Source organism: Lithobates pipiens, unplaced genomic scaffold (genome assembly GCF_037356315.1).
Source record: "Lithobates pipiens isolate NorthernLeopardFrog02 unplaced genomic scaffold, aLitPip1_a1.2 Scaffold_13, whole genome shotgun sequence".
Classification (NCBI taxonomy): Eukaryota; Metazoa; Chordata; class Amphibia; order Anura; family Ranidae; genus Lithobates; species Lithobates pipiens.
Genome location: NW_027507718.1, coordinates 289039126 through 289066964, shown reverse-complemented (window position 1 = coordinate 289066964; position 27839 = coordinate 289039126). Strand labels below are relative to the sequence as shown.

Genomic DNA, 27839 nt, shown 5'->3' with positions numbered 1-27839 from the left:
TCAACTTAGGCTGGAGCGAATTTCTTTACTGCAACCATCCCTACCAGAAGACAGTGATTATTGCTAGCGGCTAAAACAGCCGCTTGCAATAATCATATGTAAAATCCAGCAGGCTGGTTGTACCCAATTGAATTGATCGATCGACTTGGGTATATTCAGCCTGCTCATACATGGTTCGAATCTAGTCCAGTTCCTGCTGAAGCGGCAGAGATTTGAACCGCCTATAACCGACTTTATTTATTCATTCAAAGATGTGAAACAGATACAAATATAGAGACAACTTCGCATTGCACAGAAATAAACGAGTGCAATAAGCACACCCATACAAAACAATTGCATGCGAGTGAAGGGAACCCTTCAATCAGGTTCACACATCCAACTGAAGTCTAATATAGGGTAAATATATGCTTCTGTGCCCATCACTTTTTGTTTTTTGGTTTAGAAGGAGAAATGGAAGGGGGGTGCTCAATGCGACTTAAACAGTATTTTAACTAGTACACAACACATATTTGCAATGCAAGTACCAGTCTCCAAAATAATTCCCTCATGGCAGCTTTCCATTGTGTTAAACTTTGAGTGCAGGTCAAACTTAATGAGTTATTGTGGATAACTAACACTCAAGTGGAAATGAACCTCTAAATGCTTATGCTCTTATTTACAGCTAGAGAACAAGCTGCGATGAATATGAAAAACTCAGTGTACTTACAAAAGAGCAATACAATGCATTACCTTTACAGTCCAGAAGGTCTCGGGAAGACTTTGAATCAACAGATTCAGAATGCATTTTCCTTTGCTTTGAATAGGAGGAGTCATGGTCTGAGCTACTCTCTGTATGTTTTCTCTTGGATGGTCTAACCTCATCAGACTGGTCAGAACTCTCTGCTCTATCTCTCTTCTTCTTCTTCTTCTTTTCCCTCCTTGAAGACTGTTTATTAGTATCGGACGATTCAGCCACTGAACTTTCTGACACACTGCGATGCCTCTTAGGTTTTTCCTCCTTTGAAGGTGCATCATTATTTTCCTCCTCTGCTTTTTCCTCACTCTCTTTTCTACTCTTTGACTTTTTCTTTTTCTTCTTCTTTTTCTCTTCTAGGAAACAGAGTAAGGTATTAGAATAATGACATAGAACAATTCCAGCATTAAACACATTCACTTATAAGCACAGTGTATTAGTGGCTAGCACTTCTGCCTTGCAGTACTGGGATCAATATTGTACACAAATAATAATATGAGCTGATCAAATAAGCACCCATCAGTGGTAAACTGCAAGATGGCTTTTTTTTTTTTTTTTTTTTTAACAGACTCTGTCCAGATCATCAAGTGAAAATAAAGGAAAGAAAGCCTAAAAAAGAAAACTAATGCAGTTATGCACCTAAGAATTGGCAAGCTGTAATATAAAAGTTTGCTTTTAGGTTTAATACCACTTTAACATCTACCCAAACAGAAATACTTGGGCTGCCATTGCTTGTCTCCTTGTGAAAATGCTAGTTGCCTGGTACCAAATACATCTAAGCCCTTGTACACACGGTCGGACATTCTGACAACCAAAGATTTTGTCCGACGGATTTTGTCCGAAACTGTTGCATACACACGGTCGGACAAAGTTGTCGGAAAATCCGATTGTACATAAGGTGATGATGTTATTTCGTTACGACGGGACTACGTTCAGGCTAGTAGCCAATAGCTTTGGTCTAGGAATTTGATCTGAGCATGCGTGGCACTTTGTCCGTCGGAGTAGGCTACACATGATCGGAGTATGTCTGATCGGAGCATTTTGTCTGAAAATTTTACAGACAAGTTGAAAAACTTGGTCCGTCGGATATTCCAACGCAAACAGTCCGATGGAGACCACACACAGTCGGATTATCCGACAAAACGGTCCGATAGGACACATTCCTTCGGAATCTCCGACCGTGTGTACAAGGGCTAAAGCTGGCCAAACAGATCAAATTTCAGCCGATTTTAGTAGAAAATGTGTTTTGCTGGGTGGCCCTGTTAGCCCTTTTGTAAAAACAGCCAAGCAGGAAATTCCTTTCAAACTGCTTCTGCTTCCAATCTGGTTGGCTTTCATGATCCAACAGCCAGCACTGAAGGACTCCAACGCTTGACCAAAGTAACCATGTAAAACAATGCAACACCTGGAATTAATATTTTAAAGAGATTGTAAACCCAAATAATTTTTGTTTTACCCCTTCTCACCACCCGCACACATATATGCAGCATCACTGAAGTGGGTCTTCTTCATTATGTACCAATACATATGTACCAATGTTTCTGCTTGAAGCACACCACACAGAGACCAGGCTCTCGCCAAGAACCCAGTGTCATGTACTAACAATTGGGAAATGATCACCTGATCGCTGAGATAGAGTTTGATTGGCTATCGTGGTTCCTCTCCTCCCTCTGAATGGAGGGAAAGATACATTGCATCTTTCTCTCCTTGCCAGGGGAGAAAAATGTAAACAAATAAAAAACAGCCTGCATGTAACGGAGATGGAGAGAAAGATGTGTTTTTGGTCCAAATCAGGAGGCCATCCTAATACGAGAAGAAGAAGAAGAAAAAAAATCCAAAATAGTAGGAGGAGTGAATATAGTCACCCCATGACATTAAGTGCGTTATTTGCAAGATTAAAAGGAATCATGCACACAGGGCGTATACCCAGCTCTCAAGTCCCCTTTCCAGCTGATAGCAGGCTTTTTGGCAGAAAAAACGCTTCATGCTTGTAAAGCGTGTAATGTGTTTTGGCATGTCAAACACTGGGGTATTTACTCATTTCATAGGCCAGAATATTAATTTACTTTGGCCATTAAAATGAAATAATATTTAGGGGAGGGAAAAAAAAAAAAAAACCACACACAACACACAAACAGATCCCATGAAGTGACTAGAGAACCCACTACTTCTGATAAGGTATCCCTGAGGCTCATGCACACAGGCTTATGAAAACAAGCAGCATTTTTTCTGCCAGAATTTGGAAGGAAAAACAACTCTAATGTTACAAATATGTATGCACGCATGATGTTAGAAAGTAAATCCATTCTACTGGCCACAATATATATTGCAAACCAACAGAACATTTTGTCTAGTAATAAGTTGGGGTGGTTGCCAGGCTGAACTGGGTGCAGGAATGCACTGGATGCCTTTGCTGTGCATCACGTGTGTTCCTGTGCCTTTAAAAGAGGAGGTGGTCTCCCTCCAGGAACACCTTCCTTAATCTATCCATTGTGCACCTACTATGGAGGACCGCAGTACACAGAGAGGTTCTTTTTTGTGTGCACTGCAGCTTACACATACAGTATATTTGCAAATGTGTGCAAACAAAGCCCTCTGTTTTAAAAAAATTGTTAGGGCCAATTTGGTTGTTTTGCAGGCTGGCAAGTGTGCTGGGAAAAACTTCTGTTTGTTTGCAATATGTGCCCTTCCATGTGCACCTTGGTGTAAAAGCTAGTTTTAGGTTGCAGTAGTTGCCTTTTCTTGTACAGTTGGACAAAATATATACTCCATCCATTGGAATACATTTACGTGCATATGCATGAGTTCATGCACATTTATTCTGCTGAAAAGCTCCTTTCAGAATGCGCCTTGGGTACGTTATTTTTCCGCCTGTAAACCTCACTCTTCAAATATGCCTGTAACCACCACATGGCCACATAGACCAACAGAGATGCTTTTACAGGCAAAAAAAAAAAGCTGAACGCCGGAATAAGCAGTGTTTTTTTAAAACTCCATGTGCATGAAGCCTAAGTCTAAAGATAAACCCGTCCAGATTCTTGTTAAACCTAGAGGCCATAAAGGTTCTCATCAGGGTGGATTGGATTTAAATCAAGTTGATTAAAATCACTAGTATAAGGCTTGGTTTAAATCAAAGTTTTTAAAGAGCAACTGTCCTTTCTGTCCCACAGCAGATCCTCTGACCTGCTGTTGACTCACCGACAGACCCATCACACAACAAGGTGAGGGACGTGGCGGCAGCAGGTGAGTGGATGTCCGCTACAGGCACTGTCATGATGGATCTAAAAATGACAGGTGCTCTTTAAATGTAAAGACTTATTCTGGTAGTTAGTATTTTATTATTTGCAAAAATGAAGGTTTCCTATTTAGAATAATAACGCTGTCAGGTTAGTAAAAACAGCGATATCAGCACCAATTCAAACAGATTTAAAAAAAAAAAAAAATATTATATAATATAATATATATAAAATCAACCCTGGTTCTCTTTCAGCGTCCCCTACCTGTGACACCATTCCTGGAACACCTCCAGGTGTAAAGACCAGGACAGAATATGATCTACACGACTTGCAGAGGCAATTGCTCCCTGATGGTCACTGAATGCCATGACTGTAGCATAGCCCAACAAAAACTAGAGTGGGTGAACTTCTAGGATAAAGTTTTAACAAACAGTGCCAAGTTCCAGGATCTTGGTCAGAAGAGGAGGCTCCATTGATGTTCAAGACCTCCGCAGTAACAGGGTGCCTTGGGATTCTCCTCAGCCTGACAGGCTCTCAACCATTTAGAGGATTTTCCTAAATATGGGGATGAGGAATTCCCCAATTAAGATGCTGGATAGCCAGCAATGGTTTCCTGAGACACCAAGCCAGGGACAACCTGGTCCTCCGTGTCAAACAAATTGATTCTACCAAGGACCCCGATTGTTCTACGACAACAAACCGTTTTCTGGTGTAAACTGGGCAAAAGTGACCCCTCCTGCCCTAAGGGAAGCAACCATCTGACCCAAAGCTCTCAACCAAAAGTGGAGAGTCGGATGACCTCCTGGAGAGTAGAAGGAACACTCTGGTCTGAGGCCATGGACTATACCCAGATACCCTTACCAAAGGGTGGGTTCCAGCCATCGTCTAAGTATTCCACAATGGGGATACCACAAAAGTGCAGCAGGGCTCTTTTTGAGGCATGCATCAGGGAAAACACCCAAGGTGAAGATGCGAGTCCTGAGGGTCAGGGCCACATAAAAAGGTAATGTAGGGGTCCCACAGCAAAGAAGAATACATGTACTAGAAAAATGGGGCATGTAAAAACGTGGGCTTGATGTCCACAGAAAGTCTCCCTGGTGAAGGAAGGCAGGTAAAGTCATATTCCCTCTAAATTTAGGAATGGGAAAAAGGTTCAAGTTAAAGCCTGAAATAGTTCAGCCACAGGAACTGGAGCAATGACACTGATCGAAAAGACACTAGAGTGCTTGATGGAGATATGCAGACCTGTGTGGAGACACAGCAAGTTTGGAGATGATAAACTGGGAAGGAGAAAGTAAAGTTCCAGATGTAGTCCTGGCATAATAACATCAACCGCACCCGGGCAGCTGGGATGCAAGCAATCCAAGCAACTGCAAAAGGTTAAAAGTTACCCCACTCTAAAAAAGTGAGGGTGTACCTTCATGCAGAGGAAGACTGGTCTGGGAACTTGACACACTTAGGGTAGTTCACATCACATGCTTTGCAGTGCTTTTTTTTCCTGCATCCAAAAACGCATGGAAAGTAGGTAGAAAAACAGTAGAACATGCTGCATTAAGGAATTTTTTTTTTGTTTGCGTTTGTTTTATTGAATGGGGGAAAAAATGAGACACAGGAATATTTTTCGTAACGGGCTTAAAGTAATGAAACTGGCATTAATATGCAGAGGGACGCCCGGTTGACTGGTTAGAGGGGTTGAAACAGTTACTATGTAAATATAGGTTGTAATATTAAGAAAGGTTTGACCAAGATGAAGTATGTCAATTTGTTACAGTGGATCTCTTATTAGGATATATTTATTTCTCCCTCTCTATTTTTGTGTTTCTAGAAATAAAAGATTTGAAAAAAAAAAAAAAAAAAAAAACACACCATGCTGCATTTCTCATGCAGACTGGAATGCAGTAAAACATATGAAAAACGCATACATCAAAAACAAATTGCACCCCAGTACAGGTACAAAAAAAAAACAAACGCACACGAAAAAAAAAAACGCATCTGGAACGCACCCAGAAATGCATCATAAACTAAATATTGCGCATGCAGAAGCTCACCTGGAACAGATCTGGAAGACGTTTTTGTGGTGTGAACTAGCCTTTAAAGAGTTTCAGGGCTGGTTCACGTCACAAAAACACACTCCAGATCCAACGCGGATGAGTTTCTGCATGTACGTTTTTTTATGCGTTTCCAGATGCATTCCAAATGTTTTTTTCCCCCCACTGTACTGGGGTCCAGTGCGTTTTGATGCATTTTACCGCATCCCATTACAGGAAAAATGTAGCACGTTTTACTTCTGAAACTGGAACGCCCTGGAACTGACTGCACTGGTGTGAACTATGCCATTGGAAACCATATAGCCTACTTTCCATGCATTTTTGACGCAGAAAAAAAAAAAAAAAAAAAACGTACTGGACTGCATGTGGTGTGTAATTTGGCCCTTTGTATAAACTAAAAATACCTGGCTGATCCTGCCTGGTTCTGCCCTCCCCCCTGTAAACTGACCACGATTTATCATGGCTGCTGAGCATTGACAATCTGGTCAGTTTACGTGCCTCCATCACCCACAGCTCTCCTCTCTACCCCACCCAGTCAGCTAGTGATAGTGCCCACCCCTCCCGCTGCTGAAATAAATGTGTAATGTACATGCAGCAATCCCCTCTGTTAGAAAGCATCCTATGCTCCAGTGTCTGTGCTGTGTAAAAAAAAAAAAAAAGCCCATTTCTACCTTATTTCAGAGCGCCGCTCGGCGTTTACGTGACTCCTCCTGACTGACATCAGTGGGGGATTCTTAGTCCCACCTGCTGTATCTGTCAGATCAGGAGAGTGAGCAGTCAAGTCTGAAAAAAGGTGGGCATAGGACGTTTTCTGACAGAGGGGATTGCATGTACTTTACAAAGTGGCTTTACAACCACTTTAAACATTTAGGCTAGTTCACACCACAAACAAACACACGCTCCAGATTTGTTCCTGCATGCATGTTATTAAACACATTTTTTGGCATGTTCTAGTGCGCTTTTGATGCATTTCCGGATGCCTTCTAGATGTTTTAATTTTTTCCCTGGTGTACTGGAGTCTGGTGCATTTTAAACACATTACAGTACAGTCCAGGAAAAATGCAGCACGTTTTGTTTTTCCTGCAACTGGAAAGCCCTGGAACTGATCGCACTGGTGTAAACTATGCCATTGGGAACCATATAACCTACTTTCCATGCAGAAAAAAAAAACAAAAAAAAAAAAAAAACACTGGAGCTCGTGTGTTGTGAACTGGCCCCTTAGAGAACCAGAGACTGAGCAATCTGTTGCTCAGGTGTCTTCTGTAGAGGAAGGTGGCTGCTTATGCAACCAGTAACAACCGTGACAATAGAAGCATGAGTCTGTCAAAAAAAGATAGTGCCCCTTAAAGAGGAAGTAAACCCTGATGAGTTTACTTCCTCTTTTTTTCCCTGCAAAGGTAAAGCATAATGGACTACTATGCATCGCATAGTAGCCCATTATGTGTCACTTACCTGACACAGGAGCCAGCGAAGTCGCCGCTGTCCCCTGTACTCCGCCGCATCCATCTTGCTGGTGGCGTCTCGCAGCTCCGCCGCTGTCATTCGGCGAAGCCGCGATGACGTCACTCCCGCGCATGCGCACGGGAGTCGACAAATGCGGCAGCTCCATTCTTGGAACTGCCGCGCTCAGTGCGCCTGCGCGCCGCTGTCTACGGTGCATGCGCCGTAGACAGCGGTGCCCGTTTTCGGGCAAATATCTCCTAAACCATATAGGTTTAGGAGATATTGCTTGGACCTACAGGTAAGCCTTAATCTAGGCTTACCTGTAGGTCAAAGTGGTTTGTAAGGGTTTACAACCACTTTAAAAGTCATGTGGATTAAACAGGTCTTGCAGAGGGAATCCATGGTGCTTTACTTAAACCAAAGGGTTCTACAGATCTGTATTGACATGAGACAACTGTGAGAGATAGGAGGGGAAGACTAAAGCATACCTTTACATTTGAAATTTAAAGCTACAGCCATCTGTTCCATACGATCAATCACTATGTGGAAAGCCCTTGCACTGTACAGAAATACACTGTTGAAGATCAGAATCCACTTAATACACTGAAACTTATACATTTGCCACAAGATGGACTTAACTTATTGCAATGTCACACTAAATACAGAAAAAAAAAAAAAAAACGCTCACATGAAACTATGCAGTAGCAGGAAAATGTGGAGAGAAGGAGAAGCCAGTGAGAGACCAAAGTGCAGAGCCTCTCACTCCACAGTGAGGACACAGCAGGCCCCAAGAGGGGAGAGAACTGCTCAGTGCCATGTTAATATACAGTTGCAAGCTGGAGTATGCACAGACACACCATGCCTACCTAGAGAAATGAACAGAGCAAACTTACTATGTCAGCAGCCCCCTGGCCCAATAAAAAAAAAAAAAACAAAGTTGTGGGTGCTGTTCTCGGCCTGCTTCTCAGGGGCCAGGTCACAATAATTGGATCCAAACTGTTGAGGTGGAGAGCCTGGTGGGAGACACTGACTGTCACTGGGTTAGCAGCTCACTGAAGAAAAAAAAGAAGGCTGGTGTACTTGTGTATCCTGTTCCCTCGATGAGGTCATTGGCTCTGTCAAGGAAAAGGATGTAATGGCTGCAATGGGTCCTAGGCAAATCAGGTGTCTCAGAGAGCCAGATGGGAGACATTACTATCTCTGGCACTCTAGCTGACGAGGAATAACCTCTGGCAAACACATGCATACACAAGTGTGAGCAGTGCCAGAGAGACTGTCAGTGGGCATGAGCATGTGCAGTAAGAACAGGTACATCACTTGCAATTCAATACTGGCTGCAAAGAACATTGAGGGAAAATTAAACCATAAAAAGGTAAGAAAAATACCACTGCCTAGTGACGGGACCTGTTCAGCTAAAATAAAGAAGTGGAAAAACCCAGTCCCTTATACAGCATACAGTAAAATTACGGTTTTCCAGTATGGTGCATATGGCAGCCACAACACCTCAGAGCTGCCAGGATGGACCACACATACAATATGGCACAGCCATAGTCCCGAAATTAAAGACGATAACCCCAAACAATAATGGATTTGTGTAAAACGGTAAGGCTTTGAAGCGCCGACGGGGATGTCACCTCAGTGAAGCAGGACCATCGCATTAGAACACCAGTGGGGAAAAAAAAACAACAAATAAAAAAAAACACACTGTCTGGTTCCTCTATTTGCACAGCAAGCATATGAGTTTGGCAATTCACACTGAGGAGGTGTAAACAGAAACAGATATGGCTCGGACCCAGCGAGACAAAATCCGGCGATAGCTGAAACACAGAGGTTGTCATCGCTGGGAGTACGAAGTCATCACAAAGATGACACCAGTATGGAAAAACCTGTGATCAGTGTTCACACCAGTAGGATATATAATAGATAAGAGGGCATACAACCCATAACAAGAGTCTTCAGAGTTGGTGTCAGATGAACTGCTGCAGCTTAGGTACCAATAACTCAGCAAGGAATTTCCAGGCAATATTGCCCTGACCTGAATAGCAAAGTCCTGTGGTAATAGGATGCCACTGACTGCAGATCTGTCACAGAGAGGTCACTGGTAAAAAACTGGGAAAACCTGTGGTAATCATCTACATAGAGAGACTTCCAGGCTTTTATATATTTGGCATGAATGTCCAGTTCATATGAATCACTTTTCATGGCTAACTGGAGAAACCATCAAGGATTTTAATACATCAGACATACTTAGAGCTACTAGGGCTGTTGGCTGACTGGAGAGATTTACAGGATTTCATATATCTGGCATGAATCTACCCAGCAGCTTGTTAATAGTGGAGAAGTACTATAGAATTGTTTTTCCAAACAGCAGAGCTGAAGAAAAATGTAAAAATCTTCTGAGGACAATAGCAAAAATAGAGGCATGATGGTTGGGGGGCGGGGTTACCTTGTGCTGGTCAACAACAGGGGGACAATATATGTAAAATACGTAGGAATTCCTGTGCAGGATAACAAATATAGCTTACCAGTCCTTAGCTTTGTCGCCAGCATTCGTTTTTTTATTCCCCTAGTTTCATCTGGTGATCCTGCAGGATCACTTTCTGTTTCGGGGTCACTATGCTCACTGTACTGTATGTATGCATGTATGTAGAAACATAACTGTAACGCCCTAGGACAGGAAGTATATTAGAACTACATAACACCCTCACCTCTCCATACCATGGGTAAGGGGGTTGTTCTTTAGCTCAAAGCGAGAACTGGGAACAATGCTAACTCTTGATAACAAACAGATGACTAACACAACACATACATATGCAAAACTGAGCTCATACCAAGCTCCCGTGATTCAGAGACTCTTAACTCCGGAACGTACTTGTTCTTTACAGTCTTGGGGAAAATCCCAGCCTTCCTTGGTGCTTCCTCTGGAGGATTATTCAAGTACTAAAAAAACAAAACAAAAAAAAAACCCACAATAAAAATTTTTTTACAACAAAAACTTTTTTTGCAAACATACAAAACAAAAGGCCGAGGTCATACACGTATACAAAAATATATAAAGCAAGCATTATAAATGTAACATCATAATATGCAATAAAGTATTACTTAAAGAACTGGCTTGTAATCATTGCTAATATCCTATGAGTTACATGATTCAGATTGGAATACCAGAAAGTAGGCTGATGTATAGCTCTGAGTGTATGCATTTAGGATGGAAAGTGGTGGTCCACAGACCAGGGAATGGGAAATTGGAATGAACAAGGAACTGCTCAGCTATGAATATTCTTGGGTTCAGAGATGTCAGTATCTCGGTGGGAGCAGCCAGGTAAACTGCAGATCAGGGACTCTACATGCAATCACACACATAAAAAAAAATTGTCACTGGATGTGCTTGAAAGGGTCTTGAGATATTCTAAGCTGCATCACATAGGTATGATTTGCACACAAGTATGAATGAGCGTTCTATCTGAAATGCATTTTCACTACAAGAAAACTGACAAGGGTGAATGGACCATCGAGTCAACAAAGTCTACAGTGGTTTCAAAGTCACTTTGCTAAATAATGAGGAACTGTCTTTAATGTTCATGGAAATTCCATGCGCTCACCATTAGAAGCCAGCAGGTAGCACAGACAACTAGCCAATTCTGATTGGTAACACACATCTCACTGACAAACTTTGTAGCATTTTACATAGAAAAGGGAGAAGGGATTTAATAAGTTGAGAAAGTCACAAAAACGTAACACTAAATGTATGCTATAATAGAGTCATAACATTTTTAGTACCGATAAGAATTTTATTAATTTTTTTTCCAAACCCGAAGTTCAATCCGTTTATATTTTGCTTACCTTGAGGTCTCCTTTTCCCCCTAATGAACATGCAAATTAAGTTTTTAAAGAATACCGTTTTCATAATGTACCCCCCTTTCAACCCAGTAAGGTCACTGGGTCTCTGTGCTCACCTATGGCAGATTATGGCAGGTGGAGGGGCCAGCAGAATGGCATACATAGCTTCCTAAAAATATCACAGCGCCCTGCTTCAGTAGGTCTCTCAAGAGCCCACAGCCTTGTTGCAAGCAGTGAGCTGGCTCCTGGGAGAAATCACGCAAACATGAAATTGGATGGATGTTAGCCTGGTGGAGTGGGCATTCCTAGACAGGCTGCATTTAGGTTTTCCTAGGCAACACTCATGATGAGCCTCTATAATTTCATTGAACTGAAATCCTCTAAATAAAAGGGAAATAGATGATGCTGAATGTCCTCCAGCAAGGAAATTAGGTGGGCTCTGTCTGACTTCCTACAGCTTCTAAAGCACATTATGAGAAGCCCATGGTGTGCAGTGAAATCAGACTAAGCCATTTCAGTACAAGAGGAGCCTGGAGGGGGCGTGGTCAAGATGGTGACCCAATAGGATGTCTGGGACAGGAGCTCCACACCTGGTAGGCATAATTATCCAGTTTTCAGGGCTATACAGTCACCTTGCTCTGTCAGAAAGGCTGAGACTAAGGTCAGGCATGCGAAGGGGGAACTCCGGTGCACAGAGGAGGAAGCACTCAGCTCCCAAAATGCCGCCGCAGTTCCGAGACCCACGTGGAGCGGCACACACGAACATGGCATCCCAGACGGCGAAAGCCGAGCCTCCTCCACTGGGATCGGAGCAATTCAAGGTGCTCATGCAGGCAATAGCAGGTTGCCAAACCACTTTGATCACTAAAAGAGTAAAAGCAGCTGGAAATGGGTCTAATAAGATGTGATATGGACAAATACCAGGACAGGCTGACGGAGGCGGAGCGGAGGGTAGGGGACACTGAAGACACGCTCCAAGACCAGACCTCCTCCCTCCGCACACTGCAGGTTAAAATTAACTCTGGAGTCCCCAGCTGAAGACCAGGAAAACAGAAATCGCAGGAATAACCTGAGACTAGTGGGCCATCCAGAGGGAGTTGAGGGATGAGACCTGGAGGCATACACGGACCACTTACTGCGCACACTTCTCCCCCAGGCGCCATTTTCCCCTCACTTTGCAGTGGAAGGGGCCCACAGAATGCCATTGGTTCGTGGCCTGCCAGGTGCTCTGCCACGTACATTCATTTTCCGTCTATTGAATTTTAGGGACCAAGACCTGGTACTGAAGGAAGCAAGAAAAGTGGGAGAACTGCGTCATGTTTCGATTACTCTGTTGAAACAGAGGCAACGCAGAACATTTGACCAGGTTAAAGCCCAGCTATGTACCAAGGAGCTCAAATACAATATGATGTTCCTGGTGAGACTCATAGGTTGTGGACTGCGAGACTACCAAATTCTTCACTTCCCCGGTGGAGGCATCCAGATGGCATGAATCCCTGCCTCGTGACCGCTGACCCTCCCTTTGTCGAATACTGCAGATGTCCTAATTCACCTGCTATGTCCAGTGGTAAGTACAACAATCTTTTGTTTCTATCATCCTACCCACTGTATGGGACCCAGAGGCATGAAAGACTGGGCTCCCCTGGTCCTCACGGAGATACCTTATGCACTGATGCAATGGCACCCTGGCTCTTGGAACTGTGTGGAGCTAAGCATTAACTTGCAGGATAACCTGCTTTATTGAGTGCAGGCGGCCTGTTGCATTTACATTGCCCAGCAGCGTTTGACTGCTTAGTGCTGCCCCCTCCGCCCCCCTAACACTCTTGTACACTGGAGGACTTAGAACTTCCAAACTATAAAGCTACATTATCCTCCCCGGCAGACCCAGAGAGGAACATGGATCCCATGCAGGCTGATTGAGTGGGGAGGGGTGTCGAGGTTGGGGCAGGAGGGATCGTGGCTGCCCTCTTTCTTTTCCTGTCACGTTGCTGGGATTGTAAGACTGAAACAGTCACTGCTCACCTTGAGGGCCACAGTCAGGGCCTGACAAGCACCCTGTGTCACCACTGGATTTTCCGGACTAAGATAAGGGATGGGGGCGAGATAGCTTCCTCCTCAGTTATATCTCAAAATTTGAGCGTGGTTGGTTGTTAATGTGCTAACTTCGCTATTTTTTTTTTCACAGAGGTTATGTTTTAAACTGTGGTAACCAAGTTTGTGCCCTTAGAGTAATCTAAGTGTAGGATGCTAGTTAAGAACTGAAAATACGGAATTAGGTGCGATGGAGTCCCTGAACTCCAAAGTTGAGAACCGTGTCTAAGGTGTGCCGATTGTTACGCACGCCCCCTTAGGAGATTTCTCCTAACTAGGAGTTGGTTTAAGTTTGGTTACTCAAACAGCCTGTGGTTTAAAATTTTGGGGTGTGGGGTGGGATGGGTGTTTTTTTTTCTTCCATGTTTAAGTGCCTTATATTACATACAGACCTATGTCAGCAGAAGTGGTGATTGTTTCTTGATGCTCTCTGATCTAATACCAGCATACACATGCTCAAGAGGACCCTGAGGGGGCTCTGTGTGGTGCGAGATACCGCTCCCTCTGGGTCTCAGACATACTAGGTTCCCCGGTGATATCTTTGGCCATCCAGGGATATGGCTCCAATAAAGATCTTGTCGTGGAATGTCAGGGGGCTCAACAATAAAATCAAGAGGTCCCTGGTCTTTGATTATCTTAAGAAATATACACCTTATATCTGCATTTTTCCAGGAAACGCACTTAGTGGGCGGTAGGATAATGGGCCTAAAGAGACCTTGGGTGGGCCACCACCACCATGCCACGCACTCCATATTATGCCCGGGGGGTTAATGTTCTGGTACACAGGTCCCTAAACTTTGAGCCCCTTGATGTGATCATAGATCCGGAGGGACGGTATATAGTGTAACACGCTATAATGGATACGACAGAGATGGTGTTGGTAGGTACATATTTGCCACCCTCAGCCAATCTCTCCCTGTTACAAAAAGTAATTACCCTGATTAGCCAATTCCCTACAGATAATGTGATCCTCACTGGGGATTTTAATGTTCCTCCAAACCCAGCTCTGGACAGATTAACCCCAGACCCCGCTACTGACTCGGCATTATCCCATTGAGGTGGCAACTAAACTGCATGACACATTTAATAAGGCCCTACCTTCCTCTATGGCACAAGCCATCATAGTGCTCAAACCGGGGAAAGACCCCCAATTGTGCTCATTATACCGACCCATTTCCCTCCTTAATTCTGACGCAAAAGCGCTGACTAAAATTCTTGCTAATCGCCTAAACTAAGTAATACTCACCCTAATACATGAGGATCAGTCAGGCTTTATGCCAGGGAAGGGAACTGATATAAACATTCGTAGGTTTTACACTGTCTTGGCCTCTGGAGAGGGCAATGGAGACTAGGTGGTGGCCTCCCTTGATGCGGAGAAGACCTTTGACTCTGTGGAGTGGGACTCTCTCTGGGAGGTTCTCCACAGATTCAAGCTCGGCCCGGTCTTCGTTTCCTGGGTCAGGGCAGTGTACAGAGCCCCGACAGCCAGAGTACGTACTGGTATGGTTCTCTCCCTGCCCTTTCCCCTGAGCAGGGGGATCAGACAAGGGTGCCCCCTATCTCCGGGGCTTTTTGCACTAGCAGTTGAACCTATGGCTGTCCGCCGAGCTGTACCTGAGGTCAGGGGGATTGTCCGGGGACCCCTCCAGGAAAAAGTGTCATCATACACTGACGACAATTTGTTGTACCTTAGAAACGATGGTATTTCCCTACAGGCGGCTCTCTCAGTTGTTAATGAATTCGGACAATATTCAGGTGTCTGTATAAAATTGGGGAAAGTCAGTCCCCTTCCCTCTCCAGTCTGGAACCGGCACCTCACAGGCAGGTGGGCAGCTCCGGAAGGGATACCCAGGTTTAAATACTTGGGAGTGGAGATACATCGAGATTTAAAACAATATGTTGCCCTTAACCTGAGCCCAATGGTAAATCAACTGTCTCAAAGATGGAATACGTGGAAATCCCTACCTCCAACACCGGTGGGCCGGGTCAACTTAATCAAGATGACTGTATTGCCAAAATTTACTTACCTTTTCCGACAGACCCCTGTCCCTATACAGACTACCTTTTTTAGACAACTAGACAGTATCATTAATTCCTTTGTTTGGAACAGGAAGGCTCCTAGGAGTAGCAAAAACTACTTTACAATTTCCTAGTATATTAGCCCTACCATTTCCTGAAATATTACTGGGCCGCGGTCCTGGTAACTGTTAAATGGTGGCTGTCAGAGAATCTGGCCAAACCTGCATCCATCCTAGAGGCAGCGCTGCTTGGCTCATACACGGAACTGAGGAACCTGGTGCATAGAGGCCACCGATCCAATCCACATATAACGATCCCTATGGGTGCGACCCTCAAGGTTTGGGACACGGTTAATAGAAAGCGTGTGGGATCCAATCAATGGTCCCCGGCAACTCCCCTCTGGGGCTACCCTCACTTGCCCCATTTCAAGGGGCATGCATGGGGTCACCACTCTGGGGGATGTAATGACGCAGGGACAACTAAACCCCCTTTGACACTCTGAAGAGAGATAGGAGCCTACCGAACCACATGTTCTTTAGGTTTCTTTAACTGCGCCACGCCTTTCGATCTCAGTTTCCTGCTCCGATAGTTCTGGAAGTGTCAAAGGTGGAGGGTGTGCTTGGATCCCCTGAGGGTGAGAGAACACTGTCCATATTGTACAATACGCTAGCAGCTCTGAACACGTCTAAGGTCTCCCAGCTGTTAAAGCTTTGGCAGAAGGACATTCCTGAATTAACGGACGATGACTGGTAGGAGGGCATTCAGCAAGAGACAGGTTCATACAATTGAAGTTTCTCCATATTATTCCTCAGCACGCTTAGCGAGAATATACCCTGCCCCAGATGTGGATTGGACAATGAGGATTTCTTGCACTTAGTCTGGTCCTGCCGGGAAGTGGTGTGTTTTTTTTTTTGGAACAAACATTCTCACTGACAAACAATATTGCAAAATTGACTGTTCGATACAGCCCGATTCCTCTCCTGCTAGGTATCTGACTTTCCAGAGGCCCCCTGGGGGAAGAAATTATTTGTTTTTTATACCGCATTTTACGCTAGAAAAGCAATACTATTGCAATGGAATCAACCCCAACCGCCAATCAAACAACTCTGGCACTCATTAGTAAAATGCAGCATTACCGCTATATAAACATTTGGAAAGGAACTGCCCTAAAAAATTTGATAAACTATTGTCAGCACGAGTAAAGGCAGAACACCTGACTATTGAGTAAGGTCTATGGAATCCTTTATAACATCTTCAAGATTGTGTTATTCCCACTAATTGTTTATTGATCACACGCTATACTCTATGGTCTTAGCAACTTTCTATGGAAGACAATAGGCTCCCCCACCCCCCATGTATTTCTTAGTGAGTATACTTGTGACAATCTTGAAGAATCTGACACAGGGAATGTACTAAATGACTGTCACGTTTGCTGCTGATAAACTACACCTACAATGTTATGCAAGCACAAATCTGATCACTGTCTGTATCTGTAACTTGGTATAAGATGTTTGTTTTGTAAAACTTTTTTTTTTTTTTTTTTAAAGAGGGGAGTCTAAATATCAGTGTAAGGCTAAAACTAAGACTGGCGTCTAATGAAATTTACCATAACGTCACTCAATACATATTTCCTTAAAAGACAAAACAGGCTGTATATGTTTTTTTTTAAGGGACTCAATCTGTGTACATGCATGGAATTTACTAACCCAGCAAAGCTGAGAAGTCAACAATTAGGAGAAATTATGGATACATGTTATTATTTCCACGCAGCAGCATTTGTTAGTGTCTGCCTTAAGGATTATACTCACACAAGACACCACTTAGAAGAAAACAAAAAAACACCAAAAAACTGCTTTTGCTGACCAATGTGCAACAGATTAATTTATGGTTAAGGAAGTTATGTCTCATTGACACAGTAAGATCTAATAAAAAATGAGAGGCATTACCTCAATTGCTTTAGCAGCTTGTGCTGAAGTCTCAAACTCAATAAATGCAAATCCTTTTGGGTCACCTGTAGATTTGAATTTGGGAATGCTAATATAGACAACCGTTCCACATTTACCAAAAACACGATCAATCCAGCTGTGGGTAACATTCTTTGGAAGTAGTTCCTAAAAACAGAAAAATACATAAAAACCATGAACTAGTATTCTGCAAAGCCAAGTAAACTGCTGGGCACAGTTTGAAATACTGTATGTTTAATGCCAATGGCAGCTTACCAGCCCTTAGATTTGGGTTAGTTTTAAATTTATACACATTGATTTTGCCTTGCCAGAAATGAAATGGAAGGTTTGTTTCTTTCAAAGCAATCCTCTACCAAACTACTAATTCCCCCACCCCCTATGTAATGGAGATAAAGAGGAAGGCAGGTTTGTATTACAGATACAGTACAGTGAATGAGCACAGTCACTACAGTGACATAAAGTGTGATATTTGCAGGATCACCAAGTGAAAAAGTAAAAAAAAAAAAAAAAAAAAAACAACATGAAGAGAACAAATGCAGCCACCACATCTAAGGACTAGTAAGCTTCAATATACTGTATTACATTTTTGTTGTTGGGTTGGAAAAACAATTTAAAGAGGAGACTGATATGGGCAAGTTCCACTTTTGAGTGGAACTCGGCTTTACGTTAAATACAATAAAGGCATTAAATACATTAAAGGAGTTACGAGTAGACATTAAATCTGCTTCAGTACATACACACACACTGTACATACATCATTGCACATATTCACCATTAGCCAGCAACCACATTTTCTGTTATGTGCCCAAATAAGGAAGCAAAAATTGTACTGGCCTTGTAAACTACACTTTCTTCTGGGAAATAACATTGGTTTGTCTTTTATAGACTATGGTGAATATGGAATTCACTGATATTTACGTCACCGTTCATCCTAAGAAGTGTCAAAAGGACTGCGCATACAGCTGCCCAACTGGTGACCATCATTGGTCTACGTCCTTGTGCCTTTCCTTTGCACAATTTATTTTCAATTAAAAAAACAAAACAAAAAAAAACCCACACACCCCACACAGTAGTCATATACTCTTTAAAAGTAGAAGAGCTGGAACCACTTACTGCATATACAGTACGGTCATCCACATCCTCAGGTTTTTCCCCAAGTGGAAACCTTCTCCTGACTTTAGTATTTTCTAAATTCATCTTAAATAGGAAAAATAAAATATAAAAAAAAGGAATAGATATACTTCTCTGTGGAGGGTATCATTGCATTTAAAACACATATAAAAACTGCCATGATCAGTGCATGTGATTTCCTTAAGAGCTTAATAGGACACCAGAAAACCTGGGACAGTCTGATATACAAACAGCAACCAGCACCTATAGACTGCTCCCTTCAGCGCTCGCTATTGACCGATCAATTTCGCTGGCTGCCTCGCCAACCAGGAATGAGAAATGAAAAAGGGAGAGCGGGCCAGAATCAGCAACCAAGGGAGATGCTCCGTACCTACATATCAGCACATCCCAGGTTTTCTCTAACCCTGGAATACATTGCAGAAAATTAGATTTTAAGTAGCAGTGTTATATATAGTTTAGACATATTAAAGAAACACTGTCACGTTGCCCATGTAGTGTCTTTGCAAAGGGCCCCACCCCAAACCAGTTATACTAAGCTTACTTGCCGACAATAAAATCCCTAGTTTCAGCTGGGGTAAGAAAAGGAGCAGTCATGTTATAGTTGTCACATGCTACCCATACCCGTTTCACCAAGTGCTGCCGCCAGCTGTAATGGAAAAATGGCGCAGATTTATTAAAGACAAATAGACTGTGCACTTTGCAAGTGCAGTTGCTCCAGAGCTTAATAAATGAGGGGAAACTCTGCTTACTTTCATCACCCAATCATGTACAAGCAAAAATACAGTTTTCCCTTCCATGCGATTGGGTTTTCTTTGAAAAGCGAAGCTTCACCTCATTTACTAAGCTCTGGAGCATTTTCATTTGCAAAGTGCACACGCCCATTGTCGCTTTCAGGACATAACTAGCTGTACAAAACCAACTCACCTCCACAACTACAGAATTCTTGACCGCTCTGGCAATAAGTTTAGTATCTGTAGTCAGTTTCTTCATCTTATTAAACGAGGCCAGTAGAGAAATATCAATGACTGGAAAAAAAATAAAAAGTACAGACGACATGATATTACTGCGGTGTTTGCAATCATCTATGCATTCTTTTGTCGTGAATTATTCTTCTTACATTTTAGAAACAGTTTTCCTATCGTGATGAATGTACAAACATGAAATAAAAAAAAAAAAAAAAAAATAGCTTTTTCCCCGCGTGAGCATGGGCTCCTTATCCTATGGGATCCACCGGGCGGAAGGAGGAATGGCGGGGGTCTGGAAGCTGCCGAGCGGCGTGGCGTTTTTTTTTTCAAATCCTTTGGCGGCCTTTCCCCGAGAAAAGGGAAACAAAAAAAACGACACACAGGTGCATCTGGTGGGGGGAGAGAACCCCCCCCCCCCCCGACTTACCAGAGGTCTTGCTGCTGACTGGAGGAAGAGAAACTTGCTGCTTCCTTGACACAAACGTGAGCTCCGAGAAGCATGAGACACAAGTGCTCAATACAGCCCTCAGTGGTGACACATAGGCATAACAACACTTACTAATTTAAAGGAGACATTCATAAGAAAATTTTCTTAGAAAACTCCACTTACCTTTCCCACCGCAGAGTTTTCTGAGGTAAACCAACAGACCCAATCTTCACCCTTCACGGTGGGTTCCGTTAAACCTTCAGGAGCTGGGGATCCTTGAGGAAACCCACAATCCTGGACCTGTAATAGCACCTCCGCCAGTAAACTTTAGGGCCTTACTACCAAAAAGTACTAGATCCCGGGGTCCAGCTCTCTAAAAAGAGAAGTGTTACAGGCAAGACCTTGTTTCTTCAGATACGAGGCCCGGTACTATTCAATTAGGCCAAAAGACTCAGTTAGACTTACCGGTGACGGTATTTCTAAGAGCCTTTCAGGACAACCCCGGAGAGAGTAGCTCCACCTTGCAATCAGGAAACACATGCCCACTTTAAAAACACCTCCTCCTCCTCCATGGCTTCAGTTATTGTGGCCTTCCGACGCTGGAAAACAAAGCACAGAAAGCACAACACCATGGTAGAACTTAATACATTTACTAAGCATAACCTAGGGAGGGAAGTAGCGGTTGTCCTGAAAGGCTCTTAGAAATACCGTCACCGGTAAGTCTAACTGAGTCTTTCTCAAATCGCCTTTCAGGACAACCCCGGAGAGGATAACCGAGAAACTTACCCTAGGGCGGGACTACTGCCTGCAGTACCTTCCTGCCGAAGGCCTGATCTGCTGCAGACAGTAGATCTAACCGGTAATGCCGGAGAAATGTCGAATAACTGGACCAAGTGGCAGCCTTGCAGATTTGTTCAGGCGTGGCACCGGCCCTTTCAGCCCAGGAAACTGCCGTGGATCTAGTAGAGTGGGCAGCAATACCTGAGGGAGGTATTTCTCCTTTTGCTTTATAGGCTTCTGTTATAGCCAACTTAAGCCACCTACCCAGCGTACTTTTAGAAGCTTTCTCCCCCTTGCGTGATCCAGAAAATATCACAAAGAGGGCGTTTGATTTTCTAAATTCTTTAGTAACTTTCAGAAACTGTAAAAGACATCTTCTCACATCCAATGTGTGAAAAACTTCCTCTCCTGCATTTGCTGGGCTTGCAGAGAATGTAGGTAACACTATTTCCTGTGATCGATGGAAAGTTGAGGATACTTTCGGTAGGAATGCTGGATCCGTCCTCAGTACCACCCTGTCCTGATAAATTCTAAGGAAGGGTTCTGTAATAGCTAGAGCTTGGAGCTCGCTGACTCTCCTGGCCGAGGTGATGGCCACCAAAAAGATTGTTTTTAAAACCACCTTCTGTAAAGAAGCTTCTTGTAAGGGTTCAAACGGTGCTCCCGAGAGACCCTGTAAAACTGTAGACAAATCCCAACTGGGAAAGTCTTTAAGGGCTACTGGTCTATTTCGAGCAAGAGCCCTAAAAAATCTAGAAATTAAAGTTTCTTTAGATAAAGTCTTTTCAAAGAAAACTGATAAGGCAGCCACCTGAGTCTTCAGGGTACTGGCTGCGAGACCCTTCTCCATTCCTTCATGGAGAAACTCCAAGACGGACACCGTGCTCTTGACCTTGAGTTCTCTAGAACTGCACCAGGAGTTGAACTTTTTCCAGACCTTCATGTAAATTGCCTGTGTAACTGCCTTCCTACTGGACAGCAGGGTCTTTACTACTTTATCTGAGAGACCTTTAGCCTTTAACAGGTCCTCCTCAGAAACCAGGCGGTTAGCTGCAGGAGTTCCACTTCTGGATGACTTACTGTCCCCTGGGATAACAGATCTTTTCTGAGTGGTAACCTCCATGGGGGCTTCGAGGCTAGGTTTCGAAGACCCGCGAACCAGGGTCTTTTTGGCCAAAAAGGAGTGACTAGTATTAAGTCTGTCCTTTCTTCCCTGAATTTCCTCAGTACTAGTGGAATTAGAGGAAAGGGGGGAAAGGCATAGCACAGCTGGTAATGCCAGGGGTGAGCGAATGCATCCAACCCTATTGCTGCATCTCCTCGGTGAAGAGAAAAGAATCTGTCCACCTTTGAGTTCTGCTGGCTGGCAAAAAGGTCTACCTGAGGAACCCCCCAGGCCTCGGAGATCATCAGGAACACTTCCTGATTCAGACTCCATTCTGCCTCTAGCAATTTGCGCCTGCTTAGGAGGTCCGCAAACAAATTCTGAGAGCCCTTCAGATGCACTGCCGATAGTGAGGCTGTGTTCTGTTCTGCCCAGGCTAACAACAGATTGGCCAGCTCCATCAAGCTCCTGCTTCTGGTTCCCCCTTGCTTCATAATGTAGGTAACCGCTGTTGTGTTGTCTGACAACACCTGAACATGGTGGCCTCTCAAACTCTGCTGAAATGCCACTAAACCCAGAAAGATCGCCTTCAACTCCCTCCAGTTGGATGATCTTTGAGCTTCCTGTTTGGACCAGACCCCCTGAGATGTCTGACCATCCAGATGGGCTCCCCAGCCCCAGGCACTTGCGTCTGTAGTAAGGCGCTTGTCCACAGGAAAGGTCCACACCAGGCCCCTTGAGAGGTTTGCCTGGTCTCTCCACCACCAAAGAGCCCTTTTCGTCTTTGACGAAATTTTTAGCTGTTTTTCCAAAGGATCCTGATGGGACCAGCTTGACAGAACCTCCCTCTGAAGGGGTCTGGAATGGAACCTGGCCCACTGAACAGCCGGGATTGCTGCCGTAAGCAGGCCCAGAACTGCCATAGCCATCCTGACTGAGACTGTCTGGTTGCTCTGTATCCGCTGTACAGCTAGCTGTAACTTTTCCTGTTTTTCCAACGGCAGGAAAACTTTCTGGAGAATCGAATTTAATGTATACCCCAGAAATTTCATTTCCTGTGAGGGGGTCAGGATTGACTTCTCTAGGTTTAGAAGCCATCCCAGGCCCTCGAGGTGAGACTGGGCCCTCTGGAGATTGACTAGGACCTGCTCCCTGGAGTCTGCAAAAAACAAAAGGTCGTCCAGATAAGGAACAACTGGAATCCCCTTCAATTTCAGGGGTTCCAAAGCCTCTGCCATAATCTTCGTAAAGACCCTGGGAGAGGACGAGAGTCCGAACGGCAGAGCCCTGAATTGGAGGTGCCATACCGAACTCCCTACCTTCAATGCCAGGCGCAGGAACTGCTGCGATGCCTGATGAATTGGTATATGAAGGTAGGCATCCCTTAGGTCCAGGGATGCCATGAAGCATTCTGGGGTCAACAGCTTTGTGATGGAGAAAATTGTATCCATCCTGAAATGTTTGTACCGAATGAACCTGTTCAGGAATTTCAGATTCAGGATTAGACGGTACTTCCCTGAGGGTTTTTTCACCAGAAAAATATGTGAATAAAAACCCCCGCCCTGCTGGCTTACTGGGACTTGAATCAGAACCTCTTGCTGTATCAGCTCCTGTAACAACAGCTTCATTGCAGAGGCCTTCTCCTGATCCCTTGGCAATGTTGTCACATAAAACCTGCTCGGGGGTGGTTCTGAAAACTCCAACCTGTACCCCTGATCGACAACGCTCTTCACGAACAGATTTGGAGACAGCCTGTCCCATTGTTCGCGAAAAGCTGACAGTCTCCCCCCCACTGGGGAGATATTGTCACTTGTTCTTAGGGGACTGCTCTGGGGGAGATCTAAAGAGGACTCCACCCCTGCCTTTGCCCTTCTGTGAACCCCATCTGCTCTTGTGCTCCTGGTCTTTTTTATGGGACTGCTGAAAAGCACGAAAATTCTTTTTAGCCATCTGCTTTTTCTTAACTGGAAAAGCCTTCTTTTTATCGGCTGTTCTATCCAGCACAGACTCTAAATCAGGACCAAAGAGCAAGTCACCCGAGAAGGGAAGACCACACAGCTTGACCTTAGAGGCAGTGTCCCCAGACCATGTTTTCAGCCAAACTGCTCTCCTGGCTGAATTTACAAGAGCCGAAGACCTAGCGGCCAGTTTAACTGATTCTGCTGATGCATCCGCCATGTATTTGACTGCATTCAGGATCAGTGGAAAGGACTCTAAGAGATCCTTGCGGGGTGTCCCCGCCTCAATATGGCTCTTCAGCTTCTCTACCCAACATTCCAGATTCCTGGCCACCACCGTAGCTGCCATTGCTGGTTTTAGACTGACTGACGCGGCATCCCAAGCTTTTTTAAGGATGGAGTCAGCTTTTTTGTCCATTGGGTCTTTAAGGATCCCCATATCTTCAAAGGCTAGATCCGTTCGCTGGATACCTGCGAGAAAGCTGCATCGACTCTGGGTTTCTTATTCCAAACCTCTGAGTCCTTATCTTCGAAGGGAAACCTTCTTTTGAGAGCTTTAGAGAAGAAAGGGGCTTTTTCTGGGTCCTTCCACTCCTTTCTCACTGAGTCTGAGAGGACCCTGTGGACAGGAAAAACTCGCCGTTTTGTTTCGTCCAACCCCTGGTACATTTTGTCATGAACTGACAGTTGTACTCTTTCTTCCTGAATTTCTAGAGTAGTGTAGATTGCTTTTAAAATATCATCTACTTCCTCTAGTGATAGCTTGAATTTGGAGCCCCTGCTATCTTCTTCCTCTTCCTCCTCCTCAGAATCCCTGAAGGAGATGAGAGTACTACCCCCTTCGTCTCCAGACTCTTCAGTTTCCACCTGTCTGGATGACGACGCCCTGGGGCTGGGCGGTAAGTTCTGAGGCTCGGTCTGTGCGGGAGGGTTTTGTATCAGGATGGACTTGACTGAACTCAAAGAGTTTGTCAGCTCTTTAACCGAAGAAAACAAATCCTTATATTGTTGAGATGTTTCCTCTTCCACCAATTCTCTGATACAATTTCTGCACATTGCCTTCTGCCATGAATCTCTGAGGGGGGTTTTGCAGGAAGGACATTTTCTCTGACCTGGTCTAGCTTTTCCTAGTGATTTTTCCTGAAACGACATACAGGTTTAATTCACTAAAAGCTCTCAACAACCAGTTGCTTAACACCAAGCCAGTGCAGAGACCCACCACCAAACAGACCTACTAGTGAGACCCCAGAACTAGGCTGCAAAAGGTCAGAGCGAAGTCCACCTCTGACCTGCAGCGACAGGCCCCCAAGAGGGGGGAACAAACAAAGACATACCCACAGTAAAGCAGAGGGTGCCAGTGCACCTTACGTATCTGGGCTGGACCGGTGCTGGGGGCGCCTGTCTCCGCCATAGCTGGCTTGCACTCTTCCATCGTTTGAGTGAGGCAGCTATTTTTTACAAACAGCTCTCATTTTAAATTTTTCCCGGCCGCCGCGTCATCAAGGCCGGCCGGAAGCGGAAGCACACGGTCACCTGACCCGCCCCATGACCCCTGCGTTCCAGGCGCTGAACCACGGCGCCACGCCCCCTCAGAGCGCCCGCGCGTCACCGTGAACGACGCCGTCGCCGCCCGGGACCCGGCGCCGAAAACGGAGCCATGCCGCTGACCTGCAGCGGCCTCCGCCAGCAACAGAGCCCTCCCTGCGCTAACAAGCGGACACCGGGCACCCGACGCCGGCACTCCGAGGGTCCTTACTCCCGTGAGATGGCGGGACCAGGAGCTCCAGGAGTCCTCTCCCCGTGGAGATGCTGCTGGGGGTCAAAGAGAAACAACCTGCAACAAAAGGTAAGCCTTACTCCCCTGCAGAGAGTGTAGCTCTCCCTGGTTCAGGCACATGCTTCCTCCAAGGAGGAAACACAATAACTGAAGCCATGGAGGAGGAGGAGGTGTTTTTAAAGTGGGCATGTGTTTCCTGATTGCAAGGTGGAGCTACTCTCTCCGGGGTTGTCCTGAAAGGCGATTTGAGAAAATACACTTTGAATGGATCTGGTCTGCATGGCTAGCCCCAGCAAGGATTGCTCCAGAGGAGCTCAGCACAGCACATCTTCACTCGTGACCAACACCTTAGACACTGGCGAAAAAACGGAGGTTCTCCCACCAGTGGTAGGGGTTATATAGGGAATGCACTTTTTAATTTAGGGCATGCCAGTGTCCATCACCTGAAGGTGGCCTATAATACACAAAGTAACTACTATGGCTCTGTGTCCCATGATGTACGATAAGAAATATTGATATTGTTATACAAGGGTCAAATCACATTTTGAGAAAGTTTGCTTCTGATGGAATCATTTAAAATTCCCTTTGTAGTCTGTAAACTGTTATATCGTTCTATGAGGAAGTATGTGAAAAATTAGATGATCGAATTCCAGTGGATGTAGTTCATCTAGATTTTGCTAAGTAATCTGATGCTGTACCGTATAAACATTTTAATACGTTCACGTAAATACAGGTGTAAATGAATGACTCAGCTGTGCGGGCAGAACCGATTTTAAGTTGTGAAAGCAGGTGCAGGGAGAAGAAACCCCCTGTGTCACAGTGGGGGGGGGGGGGGGAAATCAGAGGGCGAGTGGTGTATGCTGCATAAAAACATGTTACATCCGTTTAACATTTAAAATATTTTATACAGTGAGTACAGTATCAAATACCTTAGCAAAATCTGGATGAACTACATCCACTGGACTTCCATCATCTAATTTCTCATGTGTTCTCATAGAATAATATAAACAGGTTAGATCCCCAAATATGTTATGACATATTAGTAACTTTCTTGCTGTTTAATTATGCAGTTACAGCAAGTTTGTTAGATATCCTTTAAAATATCCAAAACATTTGACACGGGAATAAAAGAATAAAAAAATAAAAAAAATAAATCACACAATAGGACTCACAACCATCTCTGGATTTCTCAACCTGCTCCCGCAAGAAGCGATCCTTGTGAAGGTTAACATCACTGAACCAGAAGTCCACCTGCTTGGCAATGTCAGCCAGTAGCTGTTTTACTCTAGAGCGTTTCTTCTTCTCCCGTTCCTTCCTTGCCTCTGTGCTTTCATCTTCTTTCACCTTGTTCCTTGGTGTGTCCATTTCCATATCAGTCATCCCTGTCAGTATGAAAAGACAGAATTTACAATGAGGAATGGCATCCGTTTGCCAAAAAATAAATAAAAAATCTTGGTTGAATCCAGTGTAGTCCAATAATCTGTTGGAAGATTTAGCAATTCATATATTTGAGCACTTCAACTTTGCATCAAAATGAGAATTTTTTTGCTTACAATAAAGATCGATATTCTCACAGTGCAACATCTTTCACATTATCCCCAAAAATTGGGCTAACTTTACTGTTCAGTTATTTTTTTTCAAAAATTCATTAAACTGTATTTTTTCCCCAAAAAATTGCGTTTGAAAGACCGCTGCACAAATAGTGCGGCATAAAATATTTCAACTACTGCGATATTATTCTCTAGTCTCTGCAAAATAGATATATAATGTTTGGGGGTTCCAAGTAAATTTCTAGCAAAAAATACTGATTTTAACTTGTAAGCAACAAGTGTCAGCAATAGGTTTAGTATTTAATTGGTTAAACTTCCTTCATTTACAGACAGATCATCCCTTTGATCTAAAGAACTAAATTGTTACGTTTCTCTTTATCTCACCTAAGCTAAACTTGGCAGGTTGCCTATTTTTTTTTTTTTGGCAGCTATCAAATGTGAGCAGAGAACTCTCTGCACTGAATCAAGAAAATGAGCTTGTTTGTCTGAAGTCCACTCTCTGCGGACATCACTGGAATCAGTCCAGGCACCACGTCATCCCGACTTCGGAAGTCTGGATTCGCCAGGTGCCTGGACTGATGGCAGTGTCAGCTTCTCAGCAAGAAGATGAGACAGCCGCTCCCCGCCCCTCCACAGGTCAGCACTCCAGTGAGCATGGAGGAGCAAAGCAGTAGAGGTGCTGATTGACAGTTAGCAGGTCCCCTCTCAGGGAGCTGAGAGAACCAAGCCATTGATGGTGTTTGGTGGCTCTGTTCTCAGTGAAGAGGCGATG

The 27839-nt window shown here is 44.2% G+C and overlaps 1 protein-coding gene across 1 annotated transcript in view; it reads right to left on the bottom strand.

Annotated features, from left to right (window-relative positions):
* Positions 1–27839, bottom strand: part of LARP7 (La ribonucleoprotein 7, transcriptional regulator) — a 69401-nt gene that overhangs the window by 34481 nt on the left and 7081 nt on the right. The window contains exons 2-7 of the mRNA XM_077476751.1: positions 26690–26899; positions 19430–19530; positions 18488–18571; positions 17357–17521; positions 10292–10400; positions 730–1089 (exon numbers count right to left, since the gene is read on the bottom strand). Of these exons, the coding sequence (XP_077332877.1) occupies positions 730–1089; positions 10292–10400; positions 17357–17521; positions 18488–18571; positions 19430–19530; positions 26690–26897 (1027 nt within the window). The 5' untranslated portion in view covers positions 26898–26899. The remainder of the gene's footprint in view (positions 1–729; positions 1090–10291; positions 10401–17356; positions 17522–18487; positions 18572–19429; positions 19531–26689; positions 26900–27839) is intronic.